Genomic DNA, 17,091 nt, shown 5'->3' on the forward strand with positions numbered 1-17,091 from the left:
AATGTTTGGAGAACAAGCTCCTTATAATATTACATACCATTGTCCATAAAAAAAAAAAAAAAAAAAAAAAAAAGAAATTTGTTGCATAAAGAGACATGTGGTAATGATGAGCGGATGATTCTTCAGAGCTGCTCCAGGAAGATTATTTCTGCATAGAGAAAACCTAGTATGAGCAGAATCGTATATATTTATATAATTGAATTATCAAGGAGAATATTTATTTATAATGAGGTACCCGACTAGTGCCTGTGCGGGAAGACTTGCTACACCCCTGAAAATCGACCCAGAGTTTATCATACTGTCGCTGGAGACGATCGGTATTTTTCTCAATTTCTAGCATCTTTGATCCCATGTCTTCCGCATAAGACAACACAATCTTTTTCAGCTGAGTATTCTCCTGCTTCAAATCCACGTGTCTTCGTTTGTAGTATTTGAGTAGTCGCTGTATGACCCCAATTTGTTTTCTTAAGACTTTCAGCTCATCAGCTCTGGCATGCAAACGTCGTGCCAAGTCAGAAACTAAAGCAGCATCTTGGATACTGAACGCCAGTGAATCGTTAATAGCCTCAATATCCGATCTATCAGCTAACAATGTCTGATCCCGTGGAATTACGAAACCTTTGGCCACCGCTATAGCAGTAGAATCGTGGAGCATGACAGAATCGTGAATAGTGATAGGACGATTGTCAAAGACAAAAGTTGGCTGCCATACGTTAGGATATGTAGCAGATTCATTAGGGTGTGCAATAGGTACGACGGGATGAATAGCAGACACTTCAGGGGGAACAGCAAGCACATCCGGTTGCACATTAGGAATAACACTGGGTTGTGCTGCAGGAGCAGCATTCAAATCGATGTTGTTAACGGATGACAATGATGCTGCCATATTTAGGAGAATAAGGAAGATAGTTGAGAATACGAAGAATTTGGGAGAGATGAAGTACTGAGAAGAGACTGAGCGTCATAAATTGAAGAGATTTTTGGAAGTTTCTGGTAGCAGCAGACAAATGGCTTTAAAAAAAAAAAAAAAAAAAAAAAAAAAATTTTACTTCAGGTGAAATGATCAGTAAACAACAAAACGTTAGGCGACCTCGGGCCGCGATGGAAAATTTTGTCAGAAGATCCCGTGAAAGTAGGATCTGGTCTCCTGTCATAATTCGACGAAGCTCATTTTTCAAACCTACTGTTCAATCAACGACTTCGAATACCATGCGTGGGCAACTGAATGAATTGTCATGCCAACGCGCACCACGTGCTCGTTCATTATCCAGAAAACCCTTCATATAAATTCACACCTCTTTCTCCATTGCAACACATGCCTTCTGATCATACCCCTTCACCTGAGATCTTCTGTTAATAGCCTTCCATACAATGAAAGCTCGACTGTTCTCCTAGTTGAGCGTATCCTCAAGAGAAAAATGCAGCATCACAACATGATTCACAAACCCAACACCTTATACTCTCAGTGGTAAACCATTGAAGCAAGATTATCGTTGATCATGTCCTGATGAAGCAAGATTATCCTTGATCATGCTACTCAGGATAAGCATCTCTCTTTTCTTCAAGTCTTCATACATGACAGAAGAGAGAGAGCTTCCGATGTGGGTATTTTGATAGTCTCAGAAGGAGTCACATGCACATCAGGTCCTGAAATGATTATCAAATCTTCTTTTCTGGAAAACAACAGGACTATCAGTCTCTCTTTTTCTCTTCTTGACCTTGCAAGACCCAAGAAAGAGAGATTTTAGCATGTGTACTTTGAAACATCCAGCTTGGAAACTTACCCATATCCTACTTTGCTTGCTGATCAATTTAATTTCTAGAGTGTAGCAAGGCACCACATGTATTAGTCAAGAATGGATGAGAATCTTACATTTCAAATTAAGTTGGACTAATAATTACAAGTTTCTTTTGCTGAGTTACGAGTTATTAAGTAAAGATGTAGTACAGAGAGATTTTGCTGATATTGTAACACCGACGCAAGATTTGGGATGAGAAAATAAGAAATAATTGTGTATTTAGAATGAATCAAATTATGATGTCACTTCTAAGGTCTATTCGTGTAATGACGTTTTTGGGAGATATAAACTATAGAATGATGGTGCTATTTACTTTTACAGATTTATGATGGTGAGGAGTTAATAATTATTAGAGCATCATATTAATATTCCGTATACATGATTTGGAATACTGAGATACGGAGGAAAATATAGGCAGAGATGATTTTTACACCTTTCTAGTAAGATTGATTAAATTAGATCGAGAAAATTATTCCGGACTTGCAAGGAGGACTATGATGTTTGGAGGTATGGACTAATGATCACATGACTTTTTATTTAATTTGATGTTTAATCCTTGGCTGTAGACTGTCTTATATAAGGAGACGAAATTTCAACATGATAAAAGTGAATATTGGAAAGTAGGCTTTGATGAATTATTGAAAATAATATTTTAAATCTGAATCGCTCAATTTGAAGATTGGACGGTAATACTATAGGCCTTAATTTCGAGGACGAAATTTCAATAAGAAGGGAAGATTGTAGCGCCCCGAAATTTTCAAAGTTATTTAAACAGATTATTTTGATGATGATGTTATTTTGATATCCATTTTAGCCTATGATTTTAATTCTGGGGAAATTTATGATATTACAGAGAGTGGTAATTAGATAATAGTTATTGGTGAAATAATAGGATAGTAAATAGTAAGAAAAATAGTAGATGGAGATTTATAGATGGATACTAGTAGGTGAAGATTTATAGATGAATACTAGTAGATGGAGATTTATAGATGGATACTAGTAGATGGAGATTTATAGATGGATACTAGTAGGTGAAGATTTATAGATGGATACTAGTAGATAGAGATTTATAGATGGATACTAGTAGATGGAGATTTATAGATGGATACTAGTAGGTGAAGATTTATAGATGGATACTAGTAGATGGAGATTTATAGATGGGTACTAGTAGATAGAGAATTATAGATGGAGATTAGTGGATGAAGGTTGTAGATGAAGATTGGTAGATGGAGATGGTTTCCTATAAATAGAGTCCTCACCCTTCACAAATTTCACTACTCCTCTCCCTTCTCTTCCACATATTCTTCATTCTTCCGTTTTCTACTCGGTCTTTCTTCTTTCTGAAAGTGTTTACACGAAACAGAGAGAGAAAGGGCGAGACAAAGCGCTGCAAGAAAGAAAGAACACGAGAGAGAACGGACTTGAGAAATTAGTTTGAAAGATATACTAGTAGTGTTAGTCAGATTGGAGCAACTAGATCCTTCAGACCACTTTTAGCTTCAGTCTAGAGGTAAGTAAATTCACTACCCCTTCTAAAATTACTTCATGTCATGCTATTTATTTATTCTTGTATCAAACTGTAAATGATTATTTTATTTACCTGTCATGGATATATGTTGCATGCATGAAGCATTTCTAAAAGAATTATCTAGAAAGTTTCTATTTCTTTAAACGCTTTCTAAGTACAACAAGTTTATATTTGAAAATGATTCCATTTTGAGAAAAGAAAGTTGAGAAATAATGATGATTATAAGAAAGAAGAATGATGATAAACCCTCCTACATGTTGCCCTAAGATGCATCAAAAGAAGTACAAAGAGAAGTACAAGAAATGAGTTAAATGTTTATGAAATGAGGGCACATGTATGGAGGAGAGTATTTTTGGCCCCAAGATAAGTAAGGATGAGAGGAGTTCGGTACCGATACTCGGATGGAGGCGAAACCACTGAAGGAGGCTATGCCAGAAGGTGGTATTCCATCAACATGACCGTTGAGTGCACCAAGAAAAGAGTTAATTAACGGTCGGGCATGGCTGAGGCCACAGTTCAGTGCCATGGTCACAAGGACCCGCAACCCTCGTACACAGGGGTAATAGTGTACATGGGCCCTAATATGAGAAAACGATAATATGATTTCAACGATGATATACTATGATGATTTTCAATGATGGTATACTATGATGAATTTCAACGATGATATACTATGATAATTTTTCAATGATGGTATACTATGATGATTTTCAACGATGATATACTATGTTGATTTATAAAGATGATTTATAGCGATGCATTATGATGATGATGTAATAGTACGTATATGCTACGGAAGATACAACCGTACATACATGTATTATTATTATGGCTGGATGTATATTTATTTGCGAAAACGATTATCAAAACTGAGAACAAGGAGCAAAATTATTTATGGTTGTGGATTTTACTTGCTGGGCCCTTTGGGCTCATTCAGTTTTATTTCTTGTTTTCAGGTAGAAAGGATGCTGGAATAGGAGGCCGGAATGGGGACGGGAATAATTATTAATTTTCAAAGTCTTTTCATATCAGTGATTATAATAATATGATATTCCGCAATTAAAGTTTAATGTTTTCTAATTTCGCTTGTAATAAAATCTCTTGAATAATGTTTTATACTTTTTTTTGTATCCTTTAAAATCAAGTACTCTGATAGACCTTATAGATCTTTGCAAGAACTTTTGTTGTAAAAGAAGAAAAGTGGCAAACTCAGTCTTAACGGGCTGGGGATGTTACACTTCTAGTTCTTCTTCTCCACCTCTTCTTATTCTTTCTTCTTCTTTCTTAGTATTGTGACAACGGGCCACATTGTCTAGTGGTCTTCTGTGACTTTGACTCAACTGGAGATCTAGATGATGTTGGACCACAATTAGATTTGGTGTTTTCTTTTGCTCATGTTTGATCTCTTTGTATGCAAAGAAGCAACTTGTTGTGTCTCGTTCCTCCACCGAAGCTTAATATAGAGCTTTGGCTCGTTCCTCCACCGAAGCTGAATAGAGAGCTTTGGCCATGCTCAGTACTGAACTCTATTGGCTCCACATGCTATACAAGGAACTTCGTGTTCCCTTGCCAACTGTTCTTATAATATGTTGTGACAATCTTGGTGCCCTAGCTCTCGTATTTAGTCTTGTTTATCTTGTCAGGACGAAACATATTAAAGTTGATTTCCATTTTATTTGCAAGAAGGTACTTAATAGTGAGGAGTCAAAATACATATTAGGACACTACTTTTAGCCCAAAAGCTTAAGCTAATAGGATTGAGTCCACTTAGGTATATTAACTACTTTTATTCTTTACATTTTCTCAATGTGGAACACAAACCTCACAAGTGTATGCACAACAAATCTCCCCTCACTTGTGAGTCTCTTTCATATTGGCCAAACTCCCTCACACACGAGTGTCACGCATACTCCAGGAGTCAAATAAGAGTAAATTAATATACATATTAGGACACCACTTCTAGCCCAAAAGCCTAAGCTAATGGGCTTAAGTTTACTTAGGTATATCAACTACTCTTATTCTTTACACTTTCTCAATGTGAGACACAAACCTCACAAGTATATGCACAACAATTTGCAATAACAATTCTCTCCCAAACTTGTTGTCAAGACCTCCCTCAAATATAGTTTACAATCGAGATAGATAACAAGTTTTCATACTAGATAGGACTTTGACTATGACTCTTCCTACGCGGTACATCTTTTAGACTTAGATATCTCTATTTGTTAGATAGATAAACAGTTAGGGCGTTTTTATCAACAATATATTAATATACATATTTAAACATCACTTTAGCCTAAAAACGGATTCATAACACTTTTTAATAATAATTCTCTCATGAGAGATATTAATGTTATTTCACGAGAACTTATTACATAGAAGACTCCGAAGTTTACTATATAGAATAATATATAACACTAGCTTGTTCAGAAACATTGAGAATTGAAAAGAACAAAAAACTAAAAACTAAAAAACTAAAGAGGATAGTAGTGGATCCATCTACAAAACATGTCATAACATTCCTTGCGTTTGTACTCTTGTGGCGAGTGTCCAGCTCCCTGCACAAATCAAAAGATACAATATGTGTAATTCCCATGGCAACTAGTTTTGGCTGACTGAAATGAAATAGAACAACTATAAAAATTAACGCATCATATATACTTTAAACATTTATATATTAATATAATGAAGGGCTAATTAGTTTGGTGGTATATATTATTTACTTATAAAATTAATAACAAAAAAAAAAAAATTATAGTAAAAATTGAAATACTCCCCACATTTTTCTTATTTTTATTTAGACCAATGAGGAACAAAATTAAAAGTTTTTTCTTGCCTTTATAGTCGCGTATGTCAAGCGGTATCCATCATTTGTATATTTGATCGTGTACCTAGCTTAGACAAAAACACACATTATTAGATATATAAAAATAAAATAAAAATCAGAAATAACGAAAAAAGAAAAAAAAAATGGTAATACTGTAAATATTATTAAAAAAAACTAACCCTGCAACTTGACCAGTAACAAACCAAGGTCGCCAATCAACATCCACTGTTAGGTCTAGAGCATTTATCCATTGCTCAATACCGTTATGTGGTATAACCATGTCATGGTCGCCACTGAAGAAAGAGCAAAATTTGTTATGTTAAACCGGTAGAAAATAGTAAATTTAAATATTTAATATATATTTTACGTGTGAGTTAAATTTTTTTTAAAAAAAATTAAAAGCGCTTTTAAGGGTTCAAAAAGCTTAAAAATGGTCAAAACACATTTTTGACTTAAAAACTCTATTTCTCAAATGCAATCCCAAATATGCTCATAAAAATGATAGACAATGGTTTTATTTGTGTGCAACCAAGTTAACCCTTGAGAATATATATATGAAATAATTAGAGAGAAGTTGGAGATGGGAACCTGAAGACCAGGATTTGCAAGCCTGTATGAGTGAGATTTTTATGGTATGGGACAACATCAGTGATTTCATATGTGTAATGCTTGGCATTGGTGATGTTGAGGTTGCACCTAAAGAATTCTTCGACTGTTCCCTGTTGTCATAATTAAAATACCTCAACGCATGACCTTTTTTTTTTTTAATTAAACCATGCTACATTACTTTCATTGTGCTTGATTAGTCCCAAGAAGCACCTACCTTTCGAACATGAAGAGCATCTTGGACACTTCTATAATTTCCCCATATGTCCAACAGCAAATATTCAAAATTCTGCCAAAGGAAAAGGGTGAACAAATCAAATCAAATGAACTCTCTTATGGGTCTTTATCACAGTAGTAATTTAATAAGATATCAAAATAGATGTTAAAGTAATGATTAAATGATTATATATATGAACTTAACATTTTGAGATAAGTTGTGATTTAATAGATGGACGAGAGAGAGATAGTTTTTACTTTGCACCAAAAGTCAGCAGTTGTTATAGGCGATGGTAGAATGAAATTTTGAGAGTTTTCTGTGAGAGATCTTGCAGCTCTTTCTTCTTCAGCTTTTGGTGACAAGGAAGCACAGTTGGGCTCCAATATGTTTGATTCGCTTATTAGCTTGATGCACTAAATAATCAAATTAATCGATAAAATTATATATAAACATCCTTAAATTAATTAAAAGTGATATATAAATTAAATTAGAATTAATGCAATTCTGTACGTGAAACCTGGGCTATTGCTGAAAGTGCCTCGGTGCAGTTTGCATTGGTGGAAACAGCGTAATTCCCATGGCAACTACTTTTGGCTGACTGAAATGAAATACAACGTTAACAAATATATTATGAATCACATATACTTTAATCATTAATTTATAATTAAGGGCTAATTTATTTAATGGTATAATTTATTTACTTATCAATCTAAAGCTATATTTTCTAACAATTACCTCATACATAGCGTTCGATATTAAAGCCATCCGGTGTGCATATGTGACCCTTGCGTTCGTTTCTAGATCTGTATTTGTATGTGGGCATCCAATCGAGAATCCCTGATATATATTACTTTTACCATCATTATATTCATTGCAATACAAAATAAATAATCATTAAGAAAAAGAAAAAGGATGTGTTAGATGATATATATATGTACTTTTAGATTCACATGAGGCATAATTCCTGCTTCATTGCCTGCAAGTCAACAAAAATGAAGCAGTATATGATTCAGAATTAGTTTATCGCAACCGGGTAATTGACTTCAATGAATTAGGATCATCTCCCGTTTATTTAAATTGAAAAATATTCAGTTAGTTATATTGAAAGAGTGTTTTTGTCCTATCAAAAATTGAAAAGACAAAAATATTCTTCAAATATAACTAACTGCTCTTTCGTTCATTTGAATTGGAGAGCGAGGATCCTCTTCCGGCTTCAATGGGGGTGATTAATTTAGTTACCATTTATTATATGTTGAGCAAGAATTGGAGTAGTTAGTCCTGCATATGAATCGCTTCCAAGAAAGACTGGATTGGTCAGAAAATCTGGGTGTAGGCCCAACCACTGCATCATAAATGTAAATATTAGCAGATAAACAAATAATAAATATTCTTTTATTTATTATTTTAATTGAAAGAGAAGAAAGGGAATGGTATTTGTGAATAGCTAAACCACCTCCGAACCGGCATGGGATGGCTCTAACCACCCATTTTTGTTTTTGTTTTGGCTACCATACAATTGAAAAACAAGGTAGGAAAAAAAAACCCTAATTTAAAAAACGGGTGCTTTATGTTGCATAAGCTTTTTTCATTGTAAATTGACCTCTTCATTTAAAAAATAAACCCTGCAGAGATGATCTTTCTTAAAGTGGAAGAAGTATGCTTGAGATGGAAGTCATAGCTAAGTTGGTGTGTAATAATTTGAGCATGTAAGTTTCTTATCATCATCAGTGAGACTCACATTTCTTAGAAACTCATAGTTTTGTGAAGCCGATTTTGAGTCTGATGAGTTCCAAGCCTCCGCAGTTGTCGCATATGAAAAGCCAGCACCCACAGGAGAATCTAAAAATATTATGTTGGCAGTCTGGAAAAGTACGACAATGCCAAAAATTAAAAAAAAAAAAAAGAAAAAAAAAAAAAGAAGAAGAGGTATTTTAGAATAACGGAATAAAATAATTAAAAGAAATTAAAAGCTAAATACCTTTAATTAAGAATTTGAACTTCAAAAAATACTTTGGAAACGCCATAAAAGTTTCATAAAATTTTATGAAGTTCACAAAAAAAAAAAAAAGAAAAAAAAAAGTGTACCTTCGTCCATGTGTTTGGTTCGTATATTAATGTTGGTAGGCCCCCAATGTAATCAGTGATATTGAATTTTAATGGGCCTACAGCCAAACATCCATCTCATCAAGAATCCATAAAATACAACCCCAACACACACACACACACACACACACACACACACACACACACACACATATATATATATATATATATATATATAAATTCACCCCTACATGAACGGATAATATCCAGTAAGATGTAGTGGAGAGGTATTTTTTTTTTTATTTTTTTATTTTTTCACTTTTTAATGAGATAAAATAATCATCTACTATAATTAGTTGGATAATATGTTTTAGTTAAAGTACTCATGTTCACCGACATCCTTAAGAACCTACTACATGCGTTAACCGCATGTTTTAGTGGAAGAGTTATAAACAATAAGAAGAAGAAGAAGAATTTAAGACATACCGATCTGGTAAAGGAATCCATTTAAACCGGAACACCCAGGGCCTCCATTCATGTAGAGTATAAGAGGATCAGCTCCCGGATTCCCTTCCGACTCAACAAAATAGTAGAAGAATTCCACATTGCCTACACTTATGTATCTGTGTATATATAAATCCCCCATCAATATCATCGATCGCCAGTTATATATATATATAGAGAGAGAGAGAGAGAGAGAGAGAGAGAGAGAAGATGAAAGAAAAAGAAGAGTAAGACATACCCAGTTTCAAGTTTAAAGGGTAATTCACCGGGGTAGCCTGGAAGAGTTTGGACAATCCATTGAGAGACCGCGGTGGCTGAGACAAGCAGAAGAAGCAGAAAATGGAAGCACATTGAGCTACTTGCTTTGGAAGCCATAATTAAGAGGCGGTTTTTTGGTCTGAAAATAACAAGGCTTCAAACTGATTGTGGATTTACATGAATCCCCATCTTCCCCACTTTGAAAAGAATAAAATGGACAAAAGAAAAAGTAGATTGACATGAATAGACGATTAGCTGTTAATTATTTGCTATATTATTTTATTAGTATAGAAAGTTAGATGAATTATAATCGGTTTGGAGACTTGTAGTTTAGCATAATAAAGAATTAATATAAAACTCCTTTTTCCAAAACCGGCTTTTGGCTTACGAATTGGGTGGTCCGATCCGGTTAGTGTTCGGTTTTGACGCAAATTGTCTCGCCCAACCCGCATGAAGTCATCGTCTGTCATTAATCATTATCATGCCGTGAATATCTGCTTCAAAACTGCTCAGACTTCAGACTCAAATTGTAATTTTCTTCTCTCTCAACATCCGTATTTCGATTCCGATGAGCTCGCCGGAGCTGCAATAAGGCTTGGATGTTCTTGTACGAAAAGGCCCCTCGATGTCTTCATAATGTCTAAAGTACCCCTTTCTCGGCTCAGGACGTTTTTTTATTTTTTATTTTCCTTTTTTCTTTTTCTTTTTTCATGTGTCTATTGTGACCTGTATATATGATCACTATGTGAGCATTTATGAATTTAGAAGATTTTCTTAATTCTCTCCTGCATATATATATATTTTTTTTGACATAGCTTGACCTTCTTTTATTGGGACCAGAAAATGGGCAAGCATGATGCCACCTACAAATTACATATATATATATATTAAACTTAGCAAAAATATTACCTATTAAAAATGTGATATGAAATATATCAAATTTCAATTTAAACTTTTATGAAGAATGAAAAAAACTCTGCTCTTGCATAACTGTAAAGAAAAAATCAAGTGACTAGAGAGGAATTCCAACGATCGACACCAATCAATACGTTACTTTTGTCGTCAGGAACAATATACTAAAATTGCATCAAGATCAAGGGGATGTTCTTTACCAAACAAAAGTCAAATAAATTTTAAAGTAAAAAGTCAAAGAATACTTTTTGAATTCTTTATCAAACAAAACAGTTTTTTACTTGGCACATTTTTTTTTTTTTGTGTACTAAAAGTATTTTTTAATATTTCTAACGCAATTTCAAACATACTATAATTAGATTAACGAGTGAAAAATAAAATAGTTAATGACAAATAAGCCACTGCAAAATAGAAAATTTCGAATAGGCCTAGCCTATGTTAAAAAGAACATTCAAATATGCCTCTATGAGCTCAATCGGCTGGATCACGCTTAATGAAGCAGAGGTCACTAGTTCGAATCTTCATCTTCCCTCTTATGTGACATGTCAAAAAAAAAAAAAAAAAAAAAAAAAGCCTCTATGAAACAGAAAATTTCAAATAGGCCTCTATAAAATAGAAAATTTCAGAAAGACCCCATCTATTGAAAAGAAGAACAAAATTGTAAATAGGCCTTATATGAGAATGCCACCTGAGATACGTACGTACCATAGATCTCTTTCTTTATGAATGGTTCATTCTCGGATTTAGATATTCAAATACTCCAAAAATAGAAATAGACTGTTTTTTGGAAATATTCAGTCCAATGGACTCCAATTGCAATTAACATCTAATATAAGAAAATTTATCCCAACAATGGGAATTGAAAAGGCCAAAAAAAAATAAAAAAAATTACAGAGGATAATAGTAGACCCATCTATGAAACATGTTATAACATTCCTTCCTTTTGTACTCTGGTGGCGAGTGTCCAGATCCCTGCACAAATTAGAAAGAAAATATGTAATCTTCATTATTTTTTGAATGTTATTAGAGGTATTATAACTTTTAATATAAATTCATGTTGAAATAAAAAAAAACTTTTAATACAAATTCTTTATAAACTGACATAGCAGTTCAAGTGTCACTTACTGTGTCAATTATTAAAATGTGGATGGTCATATGACAAATGATAAATGACACTTACAACATTTATAAATGAGAAGTGATAGAAACACAACTTTTTGACAGAACTTTGGCCAAACTTTTCTCTTATGTGGTAATTTAAAAAAAAAAAAAAAAAAAAATTAAAATTAAAATTAAAAAAAAAAAAAAATTCTGAAGCAATAACATCCTATGTGGTCATTTTTTTTTTTTTTTTTTTTATGAAAAATGCTTCAGTGCAATATAATGCCCACATTTGGCCCATTTTTAGTGACATGGCAGATGAACAATCACATGAAAGGGAGGATTCAAATTTGAAATTTGAATTTCAATCCTCTCTCCCCATCAGACAAGTCATTAAATATGAGCCAAACGTGGACATTATATTGCACTGTAGCATACATCATAAAAAAAGAGATATGCTGTAATGCAATAAAAAGATCATTTTTTGCTCATAAAAGTCTTAGGTGGCAAGAGGCCACAGCAATTACAGATGGGGCCTATGACCACTTGCCACCTAGGACTTTTATGTGCCAAAAATGATCTTTTCATTGCACTATATCATTTCTCTTTTTATTTGGTATTTTTTTAAAAAAATGATATTTTTCTTTATATTAATGACCAATTTTTATTAAAAAAAAATGACAATTTTATGAAGAAAAATACCATTTATATATATCAAATAAAAAAAAAAAGACCCCATAAGATGTTATTGTTTCAGAATTTTTATTTTGTTTTTTAAAAAATGACCATATAAGAGAAAAATTGAGTTAAAGTTGTTTGTAAAAAAGTTCTAGTAAAAAGTGAAGTTGTAACACTCCACCCAATATGATATGATATTGTCCGCTTTGGGTCAAACCTGCATGGTTCTATTATTTGGTTTACCCCAAAATGTCCCATACCATTTAAAAAGAACATATTTCCTATAAACACATCATTTTTTTCACACCCAGACAATGTGAGACAACATAGAAGTACTCCAAACATTTTTCCTAGTTTTATTTAGATCAATAAATAAAAAAATTAAAAGCTTTTCTTGCCTTCAGAGTCGCGTATGTCAAGCGGTATCCATCATTTGTATATTTCCTCGTGTACCTAGACAACAATGCACATGATTAGCGCTATATATATATATATATATAATTGGCAATAAAAAAAAAATGGTGATCTAATATATGGCATTAAGAAAACTAACCCTGCAACTTGACCACTCACAAACCAGGGTCGCCAGTCAGTATCAAGTGTTAGGTCTAGAGAATTTATCCACTGCTCAATACCGTTATGTGGGATAACCATGTCATGGTCTCCACTGCACAAAGAGTAAAATTTGTAATTGTTTTTAGAAAAAAACAAAAGAAATTGTAATTGTCAAGCAAAGAAACTTTTTATTTTCTGATTTCAAAACAAAAATAGTAACAAAAAAAAAATACAAAATGCAACCGGTCTTGGCCCAAAAAGAAAAAAAAAAAAAAAAATTAATCATTTGATCAATATTTTAATACTCCCTTTTACATGTAGATTCAAATTGTTTCCTAATAGGTGAAGCCTAACATACGGAATAATTAATTCAAATAAGAGGTAAATTATTGAGATAAATGGTAATATAACATGGTGTCATAGCAGTGATCCTAAGTTCAAACATTGTCTCTGTCATTCACCTCTAATTTCAATTAAATATTGAGTATTGGACCCCATCTATTAAAAGGGAGTTTGAGACTGAACATGAGAGCAACTATTATAATATAAATTAAAAAAAATTTAATTCATCAATTCCTATTAATTTAAACTCTTAGAATAAGTGATAATTTAACATAACATAACATATATAGTCATCTGTAGTTTTCTTTTACTTTTTACTTTTTACTTTTTTCTCTTTTTTTTTTGGGGGGTAAAAACCAGTTTAACCCATGACCATGAGAATTATTTTTTAACATAGCTACTGGTGTAACTAATAATCAATGCAATCAAATAATTTGAGAAGTTGAAGATAGGAACCTGAAAACTAGGATTTGCAAGCCTGTATCAGTAAGATTTTTGTGATATGGGACAACATCATTGGTGACAACTGTGTAGTCCAAGGTGATATTGCACCTAAAGAATTGTTTGATTGTTCCCTGTTGACATATTACACATACCTCAATCCATGAGCTATTACTAAACCAATAATAATACTATTAAGCTCGGACCGTCTAGATTGCTAGTAATTTGAATAGTAAATATAAAAAAGTTAGTATGGAGTTTATCAGTTCAAATAAATTTAGAATACCCATCAATTTATTTGAACAAGTAAACCTAGTTCCGACAACAAATTGGTGAAGATTGGGATTAGTCACAGGAAGCACCTACCGGTCGAACATGGAGAGCATCTTGGACACTTCTATAATTTCCCCATATGTCCATGAGCAAATAATCAAAATTCTGCCAAAGGAAAAGGGCGAACAAATCAAATTAGATGAACTCAACTGCATGAGAGAGAGAGAGACAGAGAGAGAGATTTACTTTGCACCAAAATTCACCAGTTCTTCTAGGCGATGGCAGAATGAAATTTTGAGAATTATCTCTGAGAGATCTTCGAGCTCTTTCTTCTTTTGCTTTGGGTGACAAGAAAGCACAATCGGGTTCCAATATATTTTGCGAGCTTATAAGCTCTATGCACTGAAGATTCAGATAAATGATCACTCATTCTTGCTGCCCATTGAATTGATCAAAACCAAACATGTTGTAGTAAACAGAGGTGAGCGGTGATATATAATCACTCAAACCTGGGAGATTGCTGAAAGTGCCTCTGTGCAGTTTGCAGTGGTCGGATCAGCGTAATTCCCATGGCAACTGGTTTTTGCTGACTGAAATTGAATATTATTGAGAAGAAGAACAATGAATCAAAAGATGAAATATTGGGAACCAACTACAATTACTTATCAAAATTAAGCTATATATTCTAACAATTACCTTATACATAGCATCTGATATTAAAGCCATCCGGTGTGCAAATGTGACCTTTGCATTCGTTTCTAGATCTGTATTTGTATGTGGGCATCCAATCGAGTATCCCTGATAATATATATATATATTTAACAACATTATATTCATTGCAATACAAAATGAGTAATCAAAAAAAGAAAAAGAAAGGATGTGTTAGATCATGTATTTACTTTGAGATTCACACGAGGCGTAATTCCTGCTTCATTACCTGCAAGTCAATAAAAAAGAAGCAGGTTTGTGTGTATAATTCATAATTAGTTTACCACAATTGGGTAATTGACTTCAATTAAGTTAAGTTACCATTTATTATATCTTGAGCAAGAATTGGAGTAATTATTCCTGCATATGAATCGCTTCCAAGAAAGACTGGATTTGTCACAAAATCTGGGTGTACGCCCAACCACTGCATCATAAATGCAAATATATAATTAGCAGATAAACAAATAAGAGATCTTTTATGGGTTTTGCTTCAATTCAATCGAAAGAAGGAGTTTAATTATTCTTAATATCAAATACACTCACGTTTCTTAGAAACTCATAGGCTTGTGCCGCCCATTCTGTGTCTGTCGTCCCCCAAGCGTCTGTAGTTGTTGCATATGAAAAGCCAGCACCCACCGGTATATCTATAAATATTATGTTGGCTGTCTGGAAAAAGCATTTCCATTATCAGTAACCAAACCTATAAGCAGAGATTTTTGGATTCGGATCCCCTGTTTGTGTGTTTTCACATGTTGAAAACTAAAGTTACTTGCCGGCATGGTAATACACAAACTTCTACATTTATTTAAACCATTAGATATAATTGAAGACTCAAGAATCTCATATTTTATAAAATTTGAGAGGATCATCTCAATCCGAGATTTTGAGCAATTTTACTAAATTTAATAAATGGGTACCTTTGTCCATGTGTTTGGTTCGTATATCAATGTTGGTAAGCCCCCAGTGTAATCACTGATGTTGAATTTTAATGGGCCTGTTCATTTAAAGAAGCACGGATGTTCATTTAAGAGCAGAAATCCTAAAAATGAAATGAACCGAGTACATTAACAGCATGTTTCAGTGTAGATCTATAAACAATTCGATGAAAAAGATGATCATGTTAAAAGAATCCTACCAATCTGGTAAAAGAATCCATTTAAACCAGAGCAACCAGGGCCTCCATTCATGTAGAGTAGAAGAGGATCAGCTCCCGGCTTCCCTTCCGACTCAACGAAATAGTAGAAGAATTCCACATTGCCCACACTTACGTATCTGTATATATATAAATCCCCCGTCAATATCATCGATTGCCAGTCAATTAATATATGTGGAAGATGAAAGAAAAAGAAATGTAAGACATACCCAGTTTCAAGTGTAAAGGGTAATTCACCGGGGTAGCCCGGAAGAGTCTTCACTACCGATTGAGAAATTGCAGTGCCGGAGACGAGGAGAAGAAGCAGAAAATGCAAGCACACTGAGCTACTTGCTTTGGAAGCCATTGTTGAGAGGCTTTAGCTGAGAGCCTCCGCGGCTATAATATAAGTATAATAACGTTAACTAGTCTTTCTTTTTTCTTTTTTTTGGAAAAAACGTTAACTAGTCTTCAAACTTGCTAGTAATTAAATAATTTGAATTTGATAGGCATTCAGGTTAGTTTGTTTGATATAATATCTGATGGGCATAGAAAGTTAGGAGAATAACAAGGGGAATTGTAGCCCATGAAAGTTAGCTGGAATTGTAGCCCATGAACGTTAGCTGAAATGTTAAGTATACTAATTAAACACTTGGATATAATGTTAGAGTTTTTTTTTTTTTTTTTACATGTCCACACAAGAGAAAGGAGAGTGAGGATTCGAACTAGTGACCTCCACTTCATGAGGCGTGATTCACGGCTGATTGAGCTACTCCTTGGGGACGAGTTAAAATTATTTTATATGACTATCTCAATCAATTCTTGAATCCATCATTATAAAAAAGAGTAATGCTTAAAATTACATTTTTATCCAACAACTATCCCACAATGATGACGGGTCAGTCCAAACTAACAAACTCTTGATATATATATATATATATATATATATATATATATATATTCTTTGGGTTTTTAGGGCACTTTTAAAATGTATTATTTTTGAAACAGTTCAATCTCATTCATTGATAAACGAGCATAAAGCTCAAACAACACAGAGCAAAGCTCTGAAGCAACTATAGCCGAAGTTACGAGGTTACAAGTGTCAAAAATGACGTATTACATTCCAGACTCATACAAAATCCGCTAACCTATGACTAACTCTCAAAT

At 33.4% G+C, this 17,091-nt stretch overlaps 2 protein-coding genes across 2 annotated transcripts; both read right to left on the reverse strand.

The window, feature by feature from the left end:
• Window positions 1–5,632: 5,632 nt before the first annotated feature.
• LOC132179038 (serine carboxypeptidase-like 7) lies at window positions 5,633–9,899 on the reverse strand. The gene is made up of 14 exons (XM_088515443.1): window positions 9,763–9,899; window positions 9,507–9,643; window positions 9,063–9,139; window positions 8,716–8,838; window positions 8,217–8,319; window positions 7,916–7,953; window positions 7,713–7,814; window positions 7,495–7,575; window positions 7,235–7,390; window positions 6,978–7,049; window positions 6,743–6,873; window positions 6,334–6,447; window positions 6,164–6,218; window positions 5,633–5,885 (listed from the first exon to the last, which is right to left on the reverse strand). The coding sequence occupies exons 1-14, from the start codon at window positions 9,897–9,899 to the stop codon at window positions 5,802–5,804; spliced, it is 1,410 nt and encodes a 469-aa protein (XP_088371569.1). The 3' UTR covers window positions 5,633–5,801.
• Window positions 9,900–11,508: 1,609 nt separating this feature from the next.
• On the reverse strand, window positions 11,509–16,324 carry LOC132179839 (serine carboxypeptidase-like 7). The gene is made up of 14 exons (XM_059592624.2): window positions 16,155–16,324; window positions 15,928–16,064; window positions 15,710–15,786; window positions 15,336–15,458; window positions 15,114–15,216; window positions 14,984–15,021; window positions 14,781–14,882; window positions 14,594–14,674; window positions 14,331–14,486; window positions 14,178–14,249; window positions 13,827–13,945; window positions 13,027–13,140; window positions 12,872–12,926; window positions 11,509–11,666 (listed from the first exon to the last, which is right to left on the reverse strand). Exons 1-14 carry the CDS (start codon window positions 16,289–16,291, stop codon window positions 11,583–11,585), a joined length of 1,398 nt encoding a protein of 465 aa, XP_059448607.2. The 5' UTR covers window positions 16,292–16,324; the 3' UTR covers window positions 11,509–11,582.
• Between the last annotated feature and the right edge of the window lie 767 nt (window positions 16,325–17,091).

Source organism: Corylus avellana, chromosome 4 (genome assembly GCF_965113065.1).
Source record: "Corylus avellana chromosome 4, dhCorAvel1.hap1.2, whole genome shotgun sequence".
Classification (NCBI taxonomy): domain Eukaryota; kingdom Viridiplantae; phylum Streptophyta; class Magnoliopsida; order Fagales; family Betulaceae; genus Corylus; species Corylus avellana.

Excerpts from the sequence above, each read along its gene's own strand:
- LOC132179038 (XM_088515443.1), bottom strand. The coding sequence starts at position 9,899 with ATGGCTTCCAAAGCAAGTAGCTCAATGTGCTTCCATTTTCTGCTTCTT. Across the intron at positions 9,644-9,762 it reads CCCTTTAAACTTGAAACTGG|ATACATAAGTGTAGGCAATG; the intron begins GTATGTCTTACT and ends ATATATACACAG. Across the intron at positions 8,320-8,715 it reads ACTATGAGTTTCTAAGAAAT|TGGTTGGGCCTACACCCAGA; the intron begins GTGAGTCTCACT and ends TTTATGATGCAG.
- LOC132179839 (XM_059592624.2), bottom strand. The coding sequence starts at position 16,291 with ATGGCTTCCAAAGCAAGTAGCTCAGTGTGCTTGCATTTTCTGCTTCTT. Across the intron at positions 14,883-14,983 it reads CGCCTCGTGTGAATCTCAAA|GGATACTCGATTGGATGCCC; the intron begins GTAAATACATGA and ends ATATATTATCAG. Across the intron at positions 14,487-14,593 it reads CACTTTCAGCAATCTCCCAG|TGCATAGAGCTTATAAGCTC; the intron begins GTTTGAGTGATT and ends CTGAATCTTCAG.